Here is an 18,607-nt window from a genome sequence, read left to right as displayed (position 1 = left end):
ACCCTGATCCCCTTTATTTTCCGGGTCACCATAGACCGTATGACCTGCAAAAGCCGCAAATCGCCGGTGTGAATTCACCGACATGGGGGGGGGGGTCTAATGACCCCCCCTGGGCATTTGCGTGGGGTGCCTGCTGATCGATATCAGCAGTCAGCCCGGTCCGGCACATGGCGGGGACCGAAATTTCCATGGGCGTACAGGTATGTCCTGGGTTCTTAAGTACAAGGGTGTCAGGACGTACCCGTACGCCCTGGGTCCTTAACAGGTTAAAAATGTCCTCTTCTGACCCCTTTAACTTTTTTATTTTTCTGCATATGGGGATGTAGGAGGGCTCATTTTTGCGCCATGATCTGATGTTTTTATCTGTACCATTTTTGTTTTGATTTGACTTTTTGATCACTTTTTATTCATTTTTTTATGGTATAAAAAGTGACCAAAAATATGCTGTTTTGGACTTTTGAATTATTTTTTACATGTACGCCATAAATCGCGTGGTTTAATTAACGATATATTTTTATAGTTCGGACATTTACACATGCGGCGATACCACATATGTTTATATTTATTTTTATTATTTAAGTTTGTTTTTTTAAACGGGAAGAGAGGGGATTCCAAATTTTGTTAGGGAAGGGGTTAAATCATCTTTATTGACTTCCCCCCCCCTTTTTTTTTTTTGCAATGTTATAGCCCCCATAAAGGACTATAACACGCATTACACTGATTGCCCACACTGATCAATGCTATTCCATAGCATAGCGTTGATCAGTGTTTTCAGCGCTCGACTGCTCCTGCCTGGATCTCAAGCACAGATCAGTCATTTGGCGATCGGACAACGAAGAGGCAGATAGGGCCCCTCATCGTGTCTGTGCAGCTGATTGGGACACCGCGGTTTCACCCTGGTGGTCCCGATCAGCCCGACTGAGCTGCCGGGAATGCTTTTTTAAATTTTAAAGGGTTAATACTGTCCCTGCGTACTGCGTACATGTGACCCCGAATTCTATTATGGGAGCTGTCGCAGAAAGTACAGAAAATATACGTTCTGCATCATTTAGGGGTTAAGCATTCTCCTAAACAGATCAAGAAAGGGAGACATTCCTGCACTCTAGTAAGATAATGATGATGCCCCCCTCCCTCCATCCTGTCTGCTCCCAGGCCACATGTCACTCCTTGCTCTGCTCCTGCATTAGCTGTTAGTAGATCAGGGACCATGCAGGCTGGAGATCTCTATTTATGCAGCTTGAATGCTCCCTGATCTTGTGAAGTAGCAAGTCCTGCTGTGTCACAAATCCCTCCAAAACACCACAAATCTACACCGGTCCAGACTTGGCCTATGAAACTTTTTTTAGAGAGCAATTTTAAAAAGTCACAAAAAAAGCCATAACTGCAACTTTTTGTGCAAAAAAGTTGCAGAGAAAAGAAGTAATCAAAGTAGTGTTCTGAATGATATATTGTTTTTGCTCACGTGCGCCAAATTTTCAACCCCTTTGTAATAGTATTATAATTAAATGGTGCATGGAAGCAAAACCAAAGCAAAAATGAATTAATTGAAGACACACTTTCAAAAGACCACAATGATGAATCTCCCTTATAGTGTTTTGAAGCCCAATAAAAGAAGGAAGTACTGGGAACATTGAGATGGCATCAGGGTAGCCAAGCGTGCCTTGCAGCTATTTGCTTGCATTGATGAGTCATTTAGCTTCCAGGCCAATAGAACACAGCATAGGAGTAGGTTTGAGAGGCTTATAAAGCCCTATGCACTGCACTGTGGCTACCATTTTGGAGAGAGAAAGAAAGATCTAAAATTCAAAAGCAAGCTGAGCACAGCATATGTTCAGTGGGTGGACCTCAGACAGTGATCTCAGGCAGTCCTGTGTTGTACAGTTGATGCACTACAAATTCCAGCCAGCAGTGAGCAAACCCATAAAATCTATCATGTTACAAGCAGAGCAAAGCATTGTTCAGTGGGCTGACCTCAGAGATACCTCCTGTCACCTGCAATACAGCTTGCCGCTTCCGCGTTCGTGACGTCACACCACGCCCCCTCCATTCATGTCTATGGGAGGGGGCGTGACAGCTAGTACATAGCCATCACGCCTCCTCCCATAGATGTGAATGAAGGAGGCGTGGCGGCTGACATCGCCAGTCATCGGGCGGAGTGGATTTTGCTTCCTGTCCCGCATGACAGGGGTGCCGCAGCGGAGATCACGGGAGTCCCCAGCGGCGGGACCCCCGCGATCTAACATCTTATCCCCTATCCTTTGGATAGAGGATAAGATATTTTCAGTGGAGTACCCCTTTAAATCAGCAGCACTAATGAGAGGCTCATGAGGCCTATTATGAATATAGGCCTATATGAATATTCCCTCCTAGCTGCCAACTGGTCAAAGACTGTAACTCTTACTGACCAGGGGCAAAATTATGAGCAGACCAGAACTTAGCTTCTAATGTATTTTAAAGCACAGGCCACTTAATAAAACAGGCGCATCTGTGGCTACTTGTGTGCTTCAGAATAAAATCTATACTAGCCAGCAGCTGGTGTAAGTTTCAGCTACAATTTATGTACATGTCTGTTACTGAACACACTGAGTAAACAATCACAGTGCAGGAAGAAAAAGTAAGTAAACCATTGTGCTAATATTTAGAGTAAAAGTGTTTCAACTAAGGATATGAGGTTGCAGGTCTGGTTTACATCGATTCACTGTCCACAAGCACACAACTAAACTAAAGAACCATTAAAAAAGATCCTAGAATTGAGATGCTGTGGCAGGACTTTGAGAGGGCCGTGTATGTGAGGCATCCCATTTGCAGGAAGGAATGGTTTGAATTCATTTACTTTTGCTCCCTGCACTGTGAATGTTTACTCATAAGTTATTAGCTTACTTAGATTACGTTTGTCTATAATTTGGACTATAAAACAAACTACAATTTATTAGTAATCAATAATAATATATAAGGCTGACATATTCCACAACACTTTACAAATTATTTAGTCATCACTTACTGTCCCCACATTAACCTATCAGTATGTTTAGGAGTGTGGAAGGAAACCAAAGTATCCCGAGGAAAATCCCCATAACATAGGGAGAACATACAAACTCCATGCTGATGTTATTTTAGGTTGGCTATTGCTAAGGTAATGATGCTAATGCAACTTGAGGCTGAGTTATTTCTAATATAAAACCCCTATGTATGTTGAAATGTAGAACATTCTTAATAGTAGACAGTCTCTTATTCATAACATAGCTGGCAACGGATAACATTTGGTCTGTACAAGAAACAGCCACGCTTATTTAGTTTTTAAAGTGTTCCATTCACTGAAAGACAACAAGATTTAGCTGGAACTTTTTTAAGATTTTTAAAAATATTGATGTAAATGCTTGTTGCTCGGTCCCCAGGGATCCACAATTTGTGCAAAACTTTGGTAGAAGGAAAGATATGTCTGAATCGCCAATCCTCAATCCTACCTACAAAATATGTGATCATCAGTTAAAGGAGTACTCCGCCCCTAGACATCTTATCCCCTATCCAAAGGATAGGGGATAAGATGTCAGATCGCCGCGGTCCTGCTAGGGACCCCCGGGATCGCCTGCTAGGGACCCCCGGGATCGCCGCTGTGGCACTGTGCGTAATGACGGGCGATACAGGGGACGGAGCAGCGTGACGTCGTGGCTCCGCCCCTCATGACATCACGGCCCGTCCCCTTAATGAAAGTCTATGGCAGGGGGCGTGACGACCGCCACGCCCCCTCCCATAGACTTGTATTGAGGGGGGCGGGCCGTGATGTCACGATGCTCCGGCCCCTGTATTGCCCGTCATTACGTGCAGAATGAACTCGCTCTGCGCAGTAATGATAGCGGGGTGCCGCAGCAGCGATCCCGGGGCTCCCCAGCAGTGGGACCACAGCGATCTGACATCTTATCCCCTACCCTTTGGATAGGGGATAAGATGTCTAGGGTCGGAGTACCCCTTTAAGAGAAGATACATGCCCTTTAGGTATAAACATTTTTCTAGAATTTAAGGCTGTCTTTTCTCCACCACAGGCTCTTCTGAAGATGTTGCCCCTTGATCCAGTCACAGTTTGTTGCTATATCCTTACATGTATTTTCCTAGCTATTATTGTATACAAAGAGAAGGAACATGTTCATCAAAATTATCCTCCTGGTCCAAAGCCATTGCCAATAATCGGAAACATTCTCAGCTTGAATATGGAAAAGCCTCATTTATCATTTCAAGAGGTAAGATTCAAAAATCTATGACAAAGACCATCTACTTATAATATCTACAAGATGGTTCTACTGTACTTCATATTGGTGGGAATTTATAAGTAATGCTGGTTTTGCTTTAGTTCTTTGTTTTGAAGCTGACAGTTTTTCCTCTGAATTTATTAATTGGGCACAAATGTCTGCAACACGGAAATGTGGTGTAATGTATTAAAATGGTATAGTCATGTCATGTAGGGCAGGGAAGAATGTGTCCTGGGCTTACCCAGAACCCCTGCCTGCTTGCATAGCTGCCCTAAGCAGCGGCTCTACAATTGATTGCCAGTCCCACCTTTGAACTAAAGTACAGGGACAACATGGTCAAAATAATAAACAGAACAGTATTAGGTCAGGTAAACATGTCAGGATATGCAAGGTTAACAAGCTAACAAAGACAAGGAACCAAAATACTTAATATTGGCAGGAATGCAAGGCACCACACTCTACAAGGTGTCGAGTGTGATCTACTATAACTGGCACCAGCAGAAAACACGAGAGATTTGAAAATCACTGAGCGTACAACCTAAGCACCATCTGGTATTACAGCGAACTACGCCCTGGCAGACAACATAGCAGCTAAGACCTTTAGAGGCAAAGAGTTTGGTAAGTAAACCACGAACTCCATGTAATGACTGTCAGCCTTGTGTTAGGTCCACCATTTTCATTTGGAACCAAAATCTGGCCTTACCTGAAAATATCACTATGATTTATTATTGACTTTCAACAACAATAACATTTTTGAGTTATTGTGAGTCAGTGGGAAATGTTTAAACCAAGTTGTTCCCCCTCATTAAAGGGCATAGATTAGGGGCTGGCTGGTAAGCCATCATCGCCCTAATGGTTGATGTCAGGGGCAATTCCAACATGTCCTGAGCAGTATAATTATATACATGGCCAGGACCACAGACTTAGCACATTTGCTCTCACCAGAGTTATGTAGCGACGCAGATTATATTATGTATTGGTATGAAAATCACTCCACCCTGTGCATTCCTGCATTGTAACTTATTGGATATAATCGGATATCAGTCTTTATGTACTGACCTGGAAGGGAATCAGAGTGGTGAGTGTGATTAGCTATAGATAATAGTCATATTTTCCCAACCCTTCCTAGCTATGCTGTATTTTGTTATAGTCTTCTGATTTTGCATAATATGAACAAAGTCTCAAACTGTTCAGTATTAAGTCAGAACCTTTTCCACATTGCAAAATAATGGAATATGAACACTGTCATGATCCCACCCTATCAGTCCAGCCAAGACGCTAGAGAGAGTGTGCCTCTGGGTATCCCATACTAGTCCCAGCAAGTCACCAAATTAACCCTTTCACAAACGTGTTTCACCAGAGCTTCCTTCAGAAAGACAATCTCCTATATTTAGAAATAAAAAACCAGAGCTGACCAATTAAACATTTAATCTGAAAAAAGGTATCACAGTGCTACGTAAAAAATAAGCAAGTGACATACAGGTAGAAACATATATAAAAGAGTTCAGCAAGACAAGTTCAGAAAACAAAAAGAAAGTCCTTACAGCATAATGGTATAGCAGTCCTTGTGAGTGAGAGTCCAGCTGTTTCTTAGGATGTCTTGTCAGCTTTTGTCCAGCATCTCAGTTTTATAGTGGCTTTTTAGGAGGGAAAAGGGAATTCATCTGACCCCACAAGGTGGTGGGGCAAGCTGCCATCCCTCTTTCCTGGTCCCTTATCTTAGTTTGTTTTATGATGACCAGAGTGCCTGACTTCAAAGGAGGTATAACACAGTCCGAATGAACCCTCACCCATGTCTTAGATTATACATTATACACAAATACAATTATAATACTCATGTATGATTCCATAATCAGGCCTTGGGCCTGACACCTCCCCCTTAAGCTGGAGATAGAGATCTTGCTTCTCCAGGCTGATAGATCTGTCTCCATTAACTGTCTATTTCTCCATAAGGCATTAATCCATCTTAATTTTGATGCAGGCTTCCTTTCCTGTGTTGGACAGTGAAATTATATTGTTGGAGGATAAGACTCCAGCGAAGCAGTTTGCCATTGTTATCTGACACTCTGTCCAACCAATGTAGAGGGTTTTGATCAGTTACGACAGTAAAATCCCTGCCATACAGGTATGGCTGTAATTTTTGCAAAGCCCAGACCACAGCTAGACATTCCTTCTCTATGACCGCAAAAATATTCCAAAAATAGTAGTCCAGTGGACAAGAACCAAATGGTGGTGGCTAGGATAAGGAAGTAATTGTATAGGGTAAATGGATCAAATACTGATCTCCATATAGGGCACCAGGGAGCTACAGATCACTATAGTAAAGTGCAATCATCAAAAAGTGTATAAGGAAGGGCTCCTTTGTTGGAGACAATATAGATAAATATAGTGCAATAATAACAGTACATATTAAATAACACTGGTCTCCATATGAGTTACCAAAGGTTAATAAATAAGTAGTAAAGTGCAGTCATTCAACAAGTGCATAGTAAAATACAACAGGAGACCTAGAGCACAATAGTTAGTAATGCATGCTATGGAGAACATATATTTCAGCATGATAAAAAATACGCTATACAACCTGGTAAGTAATCCTAGCCAACCGCCAGACCCAACGTTCCGCTTATCGCTTTAACCGTTTTCGTTGTCATGATTTTAATAGTTTTTACAGTGATTTGTTTATTCTTTGTCTCAATTTAGCTGTAATAAAGTTTGAATATTTGATCCACATAAATTAATTTGTTCTTTTGGTGTTTTGCTAATCTAGTGTTGGGTCACTAATCCTTGGGGACTTTTCTTTGTGTATGATTTACTATAGTCTGTGACAAATCTACGATAATACCCTGTGGTCCCCAAAAACGACATGTCCATGTCCAGCCCTTCATCTGGTGCACTGCATACACTGACTTCCACCTCCTCAGGGTCATACTGACTTGTTATTTTATTTTGCAGCTTGCTAAGAAGTACGGCCCAGTGTTCAGTATAAAGATAGGAGTCCAGAAGATGGTTGTGCTGAGCGGATATGACACCGTGAAAGAAGCTCTTGTCAACCAGGCAGAGGAGTTCTCTGACAGACCCACATTGCCTGTTCTATTAGATGCAACAAAAGGATATGGTAATTATATATGATGTGATAGAAAATGTTATGTATTAGGTTATACAGAAAACAATTAATAAATAAGGATGTGATCTGTGCAGTCCATTAATTTTTACTTTTTTAGTCCCTTTATTTTCCATTTTTTATTTTACATATTGTGTCTCCCCTTATAAGATCACAATAGACCTTTTGGGTGCATTTTTTTTTTTTTTTTTTATGAGAAGGAGGGGAAAAAAAAATAATTCAAGAGTGTAAACCTTGTGGCCTCATGCCTTCAACTTTGTCCAGAGTAAAGGGTATAAATACTTATATCGATTTAAGACATAATTTTTTTCTATTAAATAAGTTAGTGAATATTTGTAACATTCTGTTTTACATTTGTCATTATGGGGTAGAGCAGAATGATGGGTTAAGCTAGATTAATTTTTTTTTTTTTTGGCCACAACAACAAAATGTGAAAAAATTAAAGGGCCTAAAAAATTTCTGAATACACTGTATGCATGGACATCATGTGAAAGGTGAATACAAATAACACATTGTAGAATGTTGATCAGATGTTTATGGTAGGTGTCTTGCTTCTTCAAATGGAAAATAATACAATAAAAATGTTCCCTTTTAAAGTAAACTACATAGAAAACAAATAAAAAGAAAATGGGCAAACTGATTATTCAGTACTTTCATTAGAAAAAAAAAAAAAGCTTTCCATTTCACTAAAGTGGATATCCTTAGGACATGGTACAAATATTTCATCAGCGGAGGAACAACCTTCAGGACCCCATACCTGGGAAAGAGATGGAACTGTGGAACCAGACACAGACACTCACCATCAACATGGCAATAGGCCTGTGTAAGTGACAAATGGGGCACAAAAGCCACAAGAGAGCCATGTCTTCTCATTGTCCTGACCAACAATGTCCCTGGGGGTTATATCCCCATCAATCAAATATTGCTGCCTATTGTAATGAAAAACCTTCATCATTTAAAGGGGTACTCCGCTGCTCAGCATTTGGAACAAACTGTTCCAAACGCTGGAGCTGGCAGTTTCTGACATCATAGCCCCGCCCCCTCATGATGTCCCGCCCTGCACCCTCAATGCAAGTCTATGGGAGGGGGCGTGACGGCTGTCACGCCCCCTCTCATAGACTTGCATTGAGGGGGGTGTGTGACATCATGAGGGGGCGGGGCTAGGACGTCACGAGCTGCCGGCAACGGCTCCACCGTTTGGAACAGTTTGTTCCAAACGCTGAGCAGTGGAGTACTCCTTTAAGTTCTAAGGAACACCTTTAACTTAAATCAATAGGCAAATGCTAACTTACAGTATGTGTTTTCTTAAACAATATTGCCAAAATTTACAAATATAGTTAACATGAAAAAACAGCTGTTTGGAAATTTGGAAAAAAACAGTATTTCATTTAATATGAACAATGCTAGCTGTATAATTCAGGGCTTACATTTCCCACCAAATCTCCTGGATTAAAAGGTACCAGTGATATCACAGAAAAAAATGCTTCTATATGTTACTCACTAGGTCATGCTCATGCTTTATGTGTCTTTTTTATGTGTCAATCTTCTGTATTTGGCTCACAAAGCCCTCTGTTCTGCTGCTTACTTATTCTGCCATCCACTGTTCAGGAAGGGGCCTGTCCTAGACAAGCACTGAGCCCGCCATCACTCACAATGCATTCACTTCCTCCCTGTGTCTGCTGTGTTGTGCTCAGCCTCTTCATCTAATCACTGCAAGCTGCTCTGTAACCTCCTCCTCTCTGTTTTCATGCTGTAATCTGATAGGACAGGAGTGAGCACAGAGAAGAGCAAGTCCCGCCCTCACCTCCTGGACTTTGCCCCTGTGCTTCAGCTGGGACAAAGATGATACTGCAGCTGGACAGTATTATGTTCTGGAGAGTATGGAAACACCTAGTGGTCTTTTTTTTTTTTTTTTTTTTTTATAAGCCATGATTTCTATAAAAAGGAAATACATTTTTTTTAAGTATATTAGAAAGGTTAAAGGGGTACTCCGCTGCTACGCGTTTGGAACAAACTGTTCCGAACACTGGAGCTGGCACTGGGAGCTCATGAAGTCATAGCCTCATGTCCCGCCCCTTCAATGCAAGTCTATGGGAGGTGTGATGGCTGTCACGCCCCCTCCCATAGACTTGCATTGAGGGCGCGGGGTGTGACATCATGAGGGGGCGGGGCTATGACGTCATGAGCTCCCGGTGCCAGCTTCGGAACAGTTTCTTCCAAAGACTGAGCAGCGGAGTACCCCTTTAATGTTTTGCCATGATGCACAACATTTAAAAAGCTTAAAATGTTGACAGTGCCCATTTAATATATCATATACTGTAATTAATTTTGTTGTCTTTAAAACAATGTAATTTTAACCAGTTTGGATCTAGGTTGGCTTCATGATGAAAAGCAGAGAACTTATTCACTGTCTATTCCTCAGGTGTTATCTTTACTTCTGGACAAAGCTGGAAAACCATGCGGCGTTTCAGTATTTCTACACTACGCGATTTGGGTATGGGCAAAAGAACCATAGAAGACAAAATTGCTGAGGAATCCATTTTTTTAGTGGAGACATTCAAATCCTACAAAGGCAAGAAACAAGTCTTATTATACTACAGCTTATGTATATAGACTGATGAGAGACTCCAAAGAGGGGCTCAAAATACAAAGACATCTCACGTTGAACAATACAATATAGATATCACCTATAGGACTAAAGGGCCATAATAATCATCTCCATAAAATAAATAACATTTATTAATTCATTTGAAAAAAAATTAAAAACTTGATTATTTAAAGGGGTATTCCAGTGAAAAACTTTTTTTTTTCATATTAACTGTGCTTATCAGCTCCTGAAGTTGAGTTGTTCTTTTCTGTCTGACAACAGTGCTCTCTACTGACACCTCTGTCTGTCTCAGGAACTGTCCAGAGTAGGAGCAAATCCCCATAGAAAACCTCTCCTGCGCTGGACATTTCCTGAGACAGACATAAGTGTCGGCAGAGAGCACTGTGGTCAGAGAGAAAAGAACAACTCAACTTCCGCAGCTGATACTGAGCTGAGTACTGGTAGGATTACGATTTTTTAATAGAAGTGATTTACAAATCTGTTTAACTTTCTGGAGCCAGTTGAGATGAAAAAAAAATATTTTTTTCACCAGAATCCCCCTTTAATGACTATTTTTCTGATATGCATAATGAGTGGCATCTAAGCTTATGGAATATGGGACTTCTTACTTGTTACTTGGGACCCTATATATATAGCAGCTGCATTTGCAGTGCAAGAGCATAACTACTATAATATTGCCACCTGTGTAGAAGAATAAAGCTATTATAATACTGCTACTATGTACAAGAATATAACCAATATAATATTGCTCTCTATGTACAAGAATATAACTAAGAAATGCACCTTTCGGCAGGTGGGCACAGTGTAAACATTTACCACATCTACCTTTCAAATAATTTTTTACTAGTCAGTTATCTGAATGTGTCTTAGTTGTGAACCTAAAAGAGACTAAGACTAAGACTTTTAAAGGGGCACTTCGCTGCTCAGCGTTTGGAACAACAAAAAAGAAAAAAGTTAAAAAAGAAACAAAAAGAACAAAGAAACTAGTTGGAGTACATCATCTTGAATTTGTGGGGTAATTATGGGGTTATATTGTTGTAAATAGGAGCAGTATTATAATAGTTGTATTCTTGTACATAGAAAGCAATAATATAGTAGTTGTTACGCTGAGCGCTCCGGGTCCCCGCTCCTCCCCGGAGCGCTCGCAACATCCTCACAACTGCAGCGCCCCGGTCAGATCTACTGACCGGGTGCGCTGCGATACCGCCCCCAGCCGGGATGCGATTCGCGATGCGGGTGGCGCCCGCTCGCGATGCGCACCCCGGCTCCCGTACCTGACTCGCTCTCCGTCGGTCCTGTCCCGTTGCGCGCGGCCCCGCTCCCTAGGGCGCGCGCGCGCCGGGTCTCTGCGATTTAAAGGGCCACTGCGCCATTGATTGGCGCAGTTGGCCTAATTAGTGTGTTCACCTGTGCACTCCCTATGTATACCTCACTTCCCCTGCACTCCCTCGCCGGATCTTGTTGCCATTGTGCCAGTGAAAGCGTTTCCTTGTGTGTTCCTAGCCTGTGTTCCAGACCTCCTGCCGTTGCACCTGACTACGATCCTTGCTGCCTGCCCCGACCTTCTGCTACGTCCGACCTTGCTCTTGTCTACTCCCTTGTACCGCGCCTATCTTCAGCAGTCAGAGAGGTTGAGCCGTTGCTAGTGGATACGACCTGGTTACTACCGCCGCTGCAAGACCATCCCGCTTTGCGGCGGGCTCTGGTGAATACCAGTAGTAACTTAGAACCGGTCCACTAGCACGGTCCACGCCAATCCCTCTCTGGCACAGAGGATCCACCTCCTGCCAGCCGAATCGTGACAGTAGATCCGGCCATGGATCCCGCTGAAGTTCCACTGCCAGTTGTCGCCGACCTCACCACGGTGGTCGCCCAGCAGTCGCAACAGATAGCGCAACAAGGCCACCAGCTGTCTCAACTGACCGTGATGCTACAGCAGCTACTACCACAGCTTCAGCAATCATCTCCTCCGCCAGCTCCTGCACCTCCTCCGCAGCGAGTGGCCGCTTCCGGCCTACGACTATCCTTGCCGGATAAATTTGATGGGGACTCTAAGTTTTGCCGTGGCTTTCTTTCACAATGTTCCCTGCACTTGGAGATGATGTCGGACCAGTTTCCTACTGAAAGGTCTAAGGTGGCTTTCATAGTCAGCCTTCTGTCTGGGAAAGCTCTGTCATGGGCCACACCGCTCTGGGACCGCAATGACCCCGTCACTGCCTCTGTACACTCCTTCTTCTCGGAAATTCGAAGTGTCTTTGAGGAACCTGCCCGAGCCTCTTCTGCTGAGACTGCCCTGCTGAACCTGGTCCAGGGTAATTCTTCCGTTGGCGAGTACGCCATCCAATTCCGTACTCTTGCTTCTGAATTATCCTGGAATAATGAGGCCCTCTGCGCGACCTTTAAAAAAGGCCTATCCAGCAACATTAAAGATGTTCTGGCCGCACGAGAAACTCCTGCTAACCTGCATGAACTCATTCATCTAGCCACTCGCATTGACATGCGTTTTTCCGAAAGGCGTCAGGAGCTCCGCCAGGATATGGACTTTGTTCGCACGAGGCGTTTTTTCTCCTCGGCTCCTCTCTCCTCTGCTCCTCTGCAATCCGTTCCTGTGCCTCCCGCCGTGGAGGCTATGCAAGTTGACCGGTCTCGCTTGACACCTCAAGAGAGGACACGACGCCGCATGGAGAATCTTTTCCTGTACTGTGCCGGTACCGAACACTTCCTGAAGGATTTTTCTATCCGTCCTCCCCGCCTGGAAAGACGTACGCTGACTCCGCACAAAGGTGAGACAGTTCTTGATGTCAACTCTGCTTCTCCACGCCTTACTGTGCCTGTGCGGATATCTGCCTCTACCTTCTCCTTCTCTACTATGGCCTTCTTGGATTCCGGATCTGCAGGAAATTTTATTTTGGCCTCTCTCATCAAAAGGTTCAACATCCCGGTGACCAGTCTCGCCAGACCCCTCTACATCAATTGTGTTAACAATGAAAGATTGGACTGTACCGTGCGTTACCGCACGGAACCCCTCCTAATGTGCATCGGACCTCATCACGAAAAAATTGAGTTTTTGGTCCTCTCCAATTGCACTTCCGAAATTCTCCTTGGACTACCGTGGCTTCAACGCCATTCCCCAACCCTTGATTGGTCCACAAAAGAGATCAAGAGCTGGGGTACTTCTTGTTTCAAGGACTGTCTTAAACCAGTTCCCAGTACTCCCTGCCGTGACCCTGTGGTTCCCCCTGTAACCGGTCTCCCTAAGGCTTATATGGACTATGCTGACGTATTTTGCAAAAAGCAAGCTGAGACTTTACCTCCTCACAGGCCTTATGACTGTCCTATTGACCTCCTCCCGGGCACTACTCCACCCCGGGGCAGAATTTATCCTCTGTCCGCCCCAGAGACTCTTGCTATGTCTGAATACATCCAGGAAAATTTAAAAAAGGGGTTTATCCGCAAATCCTCCTCTCCTGCCGGAGCTGGATTTTTCTTTGTGTCCAAAAAAGATGGCTCCCTACGTCCTTTGATTGATTACCGCGGACTTAATAAAATCACGGTAAAGAACCGCTACCCCCTACCTCTTATCTCAGAACTCTTTGATCGCCTTCAAGGTGCCCACATCTTTACCAAACTGGACTTAAGAGGTGCTTATAATCTCATCCGCATCAGGGAGGGGGACGAATGGAAAACTGCATTTAACACCAGAGATGGACACTTTGAGTATCTGGTCATGCCCTTTGGCCTGTGCAACGCCCCTGCCGTCTTCCAAGACTTTGTTAATGAAATTTTTCGTGATCTCTTATATTCCTGTGTTGTTGTGTATCTGGACGATATTCTGATTTTTTCTGCCAACTTAGAAGAACACCGCCAGCATGTCCGCATGGTTCTTCAGAGACTTCGAGACAATCAACTTTATGGCAAAATGGAGAAATGTCTGTTTGAATGTCAATCTCTTCCTTTCCTAGGATACTTGGTCTCTGGCCAGGGACTACAAATGGACCCAGATAAACTCTCTGCCGTTTTAGATTGGCCACGCCCCTCCGGACTCCGTGCTATCCAACGTTTTTTGGGGTTCGCCAATTATTACAGACAATTTATTCCACATTTTTCCACTATTGTGGCTCCTATCGTGGCTTTAACCAAGAAGAATGCCAATCCTAAGTCCTGGTCTCCCCAAGCGGAAGACGCATTTAAACGGCTCAAGTCTGCCTTTTCTTCTGCTCCCGTGCTCTCCAGACCTGACCCATCTAAACCCTTCCTATTGGAGGTTGATGCCTCCTCAGTGGGAGCTGGAGCGGTCCTTCTACAAAAAAATTCTTCCGGGCATGCTGTTACTTGTGGGTTTTTTTCTAGGACCTTCTCTCCGGCAGAGAGGAACTACTCCATCGGGGATCGAGAACTACTGGCCATTAAATTGGCACTTGAGGAATGGAGGCATCTGCTGGAGGGATCAAAATTTCCAGTTATCATTTACACCGATCACAAGAATCTCTCCTATCTCCAGTCTGCCCAACGGCTGAATCCTCGCCAGGCCAGGTGGTCGTTGTTCTTTGCCCGTTTTAACTTTGAAATTCATTTTCGCCCTGCCGACAAGAACATTAGGGCCGATGCTCTCTCTCGTTCCTCGGATGCCTCGGAAGTAGAGGTCTCTCCGCAACACATCATTCCTCCTGACTGTCTGATCTCCACTTCTCCAGCCTCCATCAGGCAAACTCCTCCAGGGAAGACCTTCGTTTCTCCACGCCAACGTCTCGGGATTCTCAAATGGGGTCACTCCTCCCACCTCGCAGGCCATGCGGGCATCAAAAAGTCCTTGCAACTCATCTCTCGTTTCTATTGGTGGCCGACTCTGGAGACGGATGTCGTTGATTTTGTGCGGGCCTGTACTGTCTGTGCCCGGGATAAGACTCCTCGCCAGAAGCCTGCTGGTCTCCTTCATCCTCTGCCTGTCCCCGAACAGCCTTGGTCTCTGATTGGTATGGACTTTATTACAGACCTACCCCCATCCCGTGGCAACACTGTTGTTTGGGTGGTCGTTGATCGATTTTCCAAGATGGCACATTTTATTCCTCTTCCTGGTCTTCCTTCAGCGCCTCAGTTGGCAAAACAATTTTTTGTACACATTTTTCGTCTTCACGGTTTGCCCACGCAGATCTTCTCGGATAGAGGCGTCCAATTCGTGTCAAAATTCTGGAGGGCTCTCTGTAAACAACTCAAGATTAAATTAAACTTCTCTTCTGCTTATCATCCTCAATCCAATGGGCAAGTAGAAAGAATTAACCAGGTCCTGGGTGACTATTTACGGCATTTTGTTTCCTCCCGCCAGGATGACTGGGCAGATCTTCTACCATGGGCCGAATTCTCGTACAACTTCAGAGTCTCTGAATCTTCTGCTAAATCCCCATTTTTCGTGGTGTACGGCCGTCACCCTCTTCCCCCCCTCCCTATTCCCTTGCCCTCTGGTTTGCCCGCTGTGGATGAAGTGACTCGTGATCTTTCCACCATATGGAAAGAGACCCAAAATTCTCTTTTACAGGCTTCATTTCGCATGAAAAGGTTTGTCGATAAGAAAAGGAGAGCTTCCCCCATTTTTGCTCCCGGAGACAAGGTATGTCCGCTTTCGTGTCCCCAGTTACAAACTGGGACCACGCTATCTTGGTCCTTTCAAAGTCTTGTGCCAGATTAATCCTGTCTCTTACAAACTTCTTCTTCCTCCTTCTCTTCGTATTCCCAATGCCTTTCATGTCTCTCTCCTTAAACCACTCATCATCAACCGTTTCTCTCCCAAACTTGTTTCTCCCACTCCTGTTTCCGGTTCTTCTGACATCTTCTCCGTGAAGGAGATACTGGCCTCCAAGACGGTCAGAGGGAAAAAAAATTTTTTGGTTGATTGGGAGGGCTGTGGTCCTGAAGAGAGATCCTGGGAACCTGAGGACAACATCTTAGACAAAAGTCTGGTCCTCAGGTTCTCAGGCTCCAAGAAGAGGGGGAGACCCAAGGGGGGGGTACTGTTACGCCGAGCGCTCCGGGTCCCCGCTCCTCCCCGGAGCGCTCGCAACATCCTCACAACTGCAGCGCCCCGGTCAGATCTACTGACCGGGTGCGCTGCGATACCGCCCCCAGCCGGGATGCGATTCGCAATGCGGGTGGCGCCCGCTCGCGATGCGCACCCCGGCTCCCGTACCTGACTCGCTCTCTGTCGGTCCTGTCCCGGCGCGCGCGGCCCCGCTCCCTAGGGCGCGCGCGCGCCGGGTCTCTGCGATTTAAAGGGCCACTGCGCCACTGATTGGCGCAGTTGGCCTAATTAGTGTGTTCACCTGTGCACTCCCTATGTATACCTCACTTCCCCTGCACTCCCTCGCCGGATCTTGTTGCCATTGTGCCAGTGAAAGCGTTTCCTTGTGTGTTCCTAGCCTGTGTTCCAGACCTCCTGCCGTTGCCCCTGACTACGATCCTTGCTGCCTGCCCCGACCTTCTGCTACGTCCGACCTTGCTCTTGTCTACTCCCTTGTACCGCGCCTATCTTCAGCAGTCAGAGAGGTTGAGCCGTTGCTAGTGGATACGACCTGGTTACTACCGCCGCTGCAAGACCATCCCGCTTTGCGGCGGGCTCTGGTGAATACCAGTAGTAACTTAGAACCGGTCCACTAGCACGGTCCACGCCAATACCTCTCTGGCACAGAGGATCCACCTCCTGCCAGCCGAATCGTGACAGTAGTTATAGAGATACAGAAACACAGCCGCAAATCCACCATTTGTATTTTGATCTACTTGCTTCTCAGCATAATTTCAAAAACTAACAAATTGTTAGTATACATTTTGATCAAAAAGTACAAGCCCACTCGCCTAGGGGCGAGGCATTTTTAATTAGCAGCAGAATGCTTATGGGTTTCCTCCTAGCATTCTCCTAGCCCTCTGGCAGGAAGCACATGGTAGGTGTTCCCACTAGTGTGGTTCTATGTGGCGGCCATTGTTGCTGTGATACTTTGTCATTGGGGTGGTGTGGCCCTGAGCTGGGGGCTTGGTGTCACGGAGGTGTTAAGCCAGAGTTAAGTTAGGGACTCACTCTTGCAGTATTCTAGTAGTTATATTCTTGTACATAGAGAGCAATATTATATTGGTTATATTCTTGTACATAGTAGCAGTATTATAATAGCTTTATTCTTCTACACAGGTGGCAATATTATAGTAGTTAAAAACTATATTGGCTCTACAAAAAAGTGTATTTTTTTTTAAAGATTTAGAGAACATAAGCAATCACTAAAAACAGGACTGAGTTCGGCAAAATTAATAGACCATATGAAAAATTACCATAACACACTGGCTGTCCTCCTCTGTCCCAGTTGGCAATTTTAGATGCGGCCACTGTTCACACTGCAAGTTCTTCATACCCCCAAAAAATACTATTCCCTTGGGGGTACTGATGTCCAGGTAAAAGATTTTGTCTGCTGTCGGACAGAGTACGTTGTCTATGCGGTAGTCTGCCCCTGTAAGAACTTTTTTATTGGATTCATTATACGTCCCCTTAAAAATCTTCTGCGAGCATCGGCGATCCATTCACACTGGCCATGGATGCATGAATCTTATTGAACATGTTAGATCAGTTCATGGAGGTAACGTAGAAGTCCTACAATTCTCCGGAATACAAAGAGTGAAAGAAAACCTACCAGGCTTTGATCACCACAGAACCCTGTTTTGCTGTGAAGAATGTTGGATAATCCGAGCGCTCAAAGACTTGGGTCTGAATGAAGGGTAAAAATGGGACAGAAAAAATTTACCAAAAAATGTTCTTTTCTTTTTCTGTGTGGTGATATAATACATGTCCATTACAAAAATATGCTGTTATTCTTTGCTCTTTTTCTTCTCTCCCTCTCTCTCTCTCTCTCTCTCTCTCTCTCTCTCTCTCTCTCTCTCTCTCTCTCTCTCTCTCAACCTTTTCTTGCTTTTTTCTCTTATTTTTTTCTCGTTATTTTTTTCAGAAGCTTTCGACATTTACTCATGTGTTTTAATCATACCTAATTTGCACTTGTTATGTCAGCAGCGCTGGATATGTGAAATTCCTCCTCCCTCCTCCCAGGCGCAGTGTGTTAGTTTGAAAAAGCGCTTTAGGGCCCGAAACTAGTTGCATCCTCTTTATTTGCTCCTCCACGTCCCCCACCTGCCCTGATCGTATGGAAGATCATGGAATAAAAGTACAAGTTTTCAGCATCTACAGCGAGTGACTGCAGTTTTTTCTGATACCTCCATGGACTTATAATTTACTTTCTAATACCAGCACCTCCCAATATTTGCACATGGACACAGCCAGCTCTCCATAGCCCGGTCTCACATATACTTGTATACCATTACCTGGTGGGATTGCATATAACAGTGCCATTCCTCCTTCTGTTTGGTTTACTTGCATGACTATTTATTTGAGTTGAGCACATTTACAGAATCAAAAAGGTAATACATTTGCAGCTGTACCGACCTCAATCCATTCCCCAATAAATTGAGGACATGGAGGCTTCAGGATCAGGAGACACTGAAATTAACCTCTTCAAAACAGGTAGAGAGGAAGTGAAGGAGTTTTTTGATGAATGCCATCTAGAGGATTGCACACAATTAGAGATGAGCGAATCTAACTTGACGAACCCG

The 18,607-nt window shown here is 44.4% G+C and overlaps 1 protein-coding gene across 1 annotated transcript in view; it reads left to right on the top strand.

Annotated features, from left to right (window-relative positions):
* The window catches only part of LOC130361218 (cytochrome P450 2K1-like), a 221,263-nt gene that overhangs the window by 168,975 nt on the left and 33,681 nt on the right, over nt 1-18,607 (top strand). Inside the window, exons 6-7 of the mRNA XM_056563949.1 lie at nt 7,197-7,359; nt 9,788-9,937. Coding sequence (XP_056419924.1) covers nt 7,197-7,359; nt 9,788-9,937 — 313 coding nt within the window. The remainder of the gene's footprint in view (nt 1-7,196; nt 7,360-9,787; nt 9,938-18,607) is intronic.

The sequence above is a fragment of the Hyla sarda genome, chromosome 3 (genome assembly GCF_029499605.1).
Source record: "Hyla sarda isolate aHylSar1 chromosome 3, aHylSar1.hap1, whole genome shotgun sequence".
NCBI classification, from domain to species: Eukaryota; Metazoa; Chordata; class Amphibia; order Anura; family Hylidae; genus Hyla; species Hyla sarda.
Note: the sequence above shows the minus strand (reverse complement) of the source record. Positions and strands in the feature narration are given on the sequence as shown.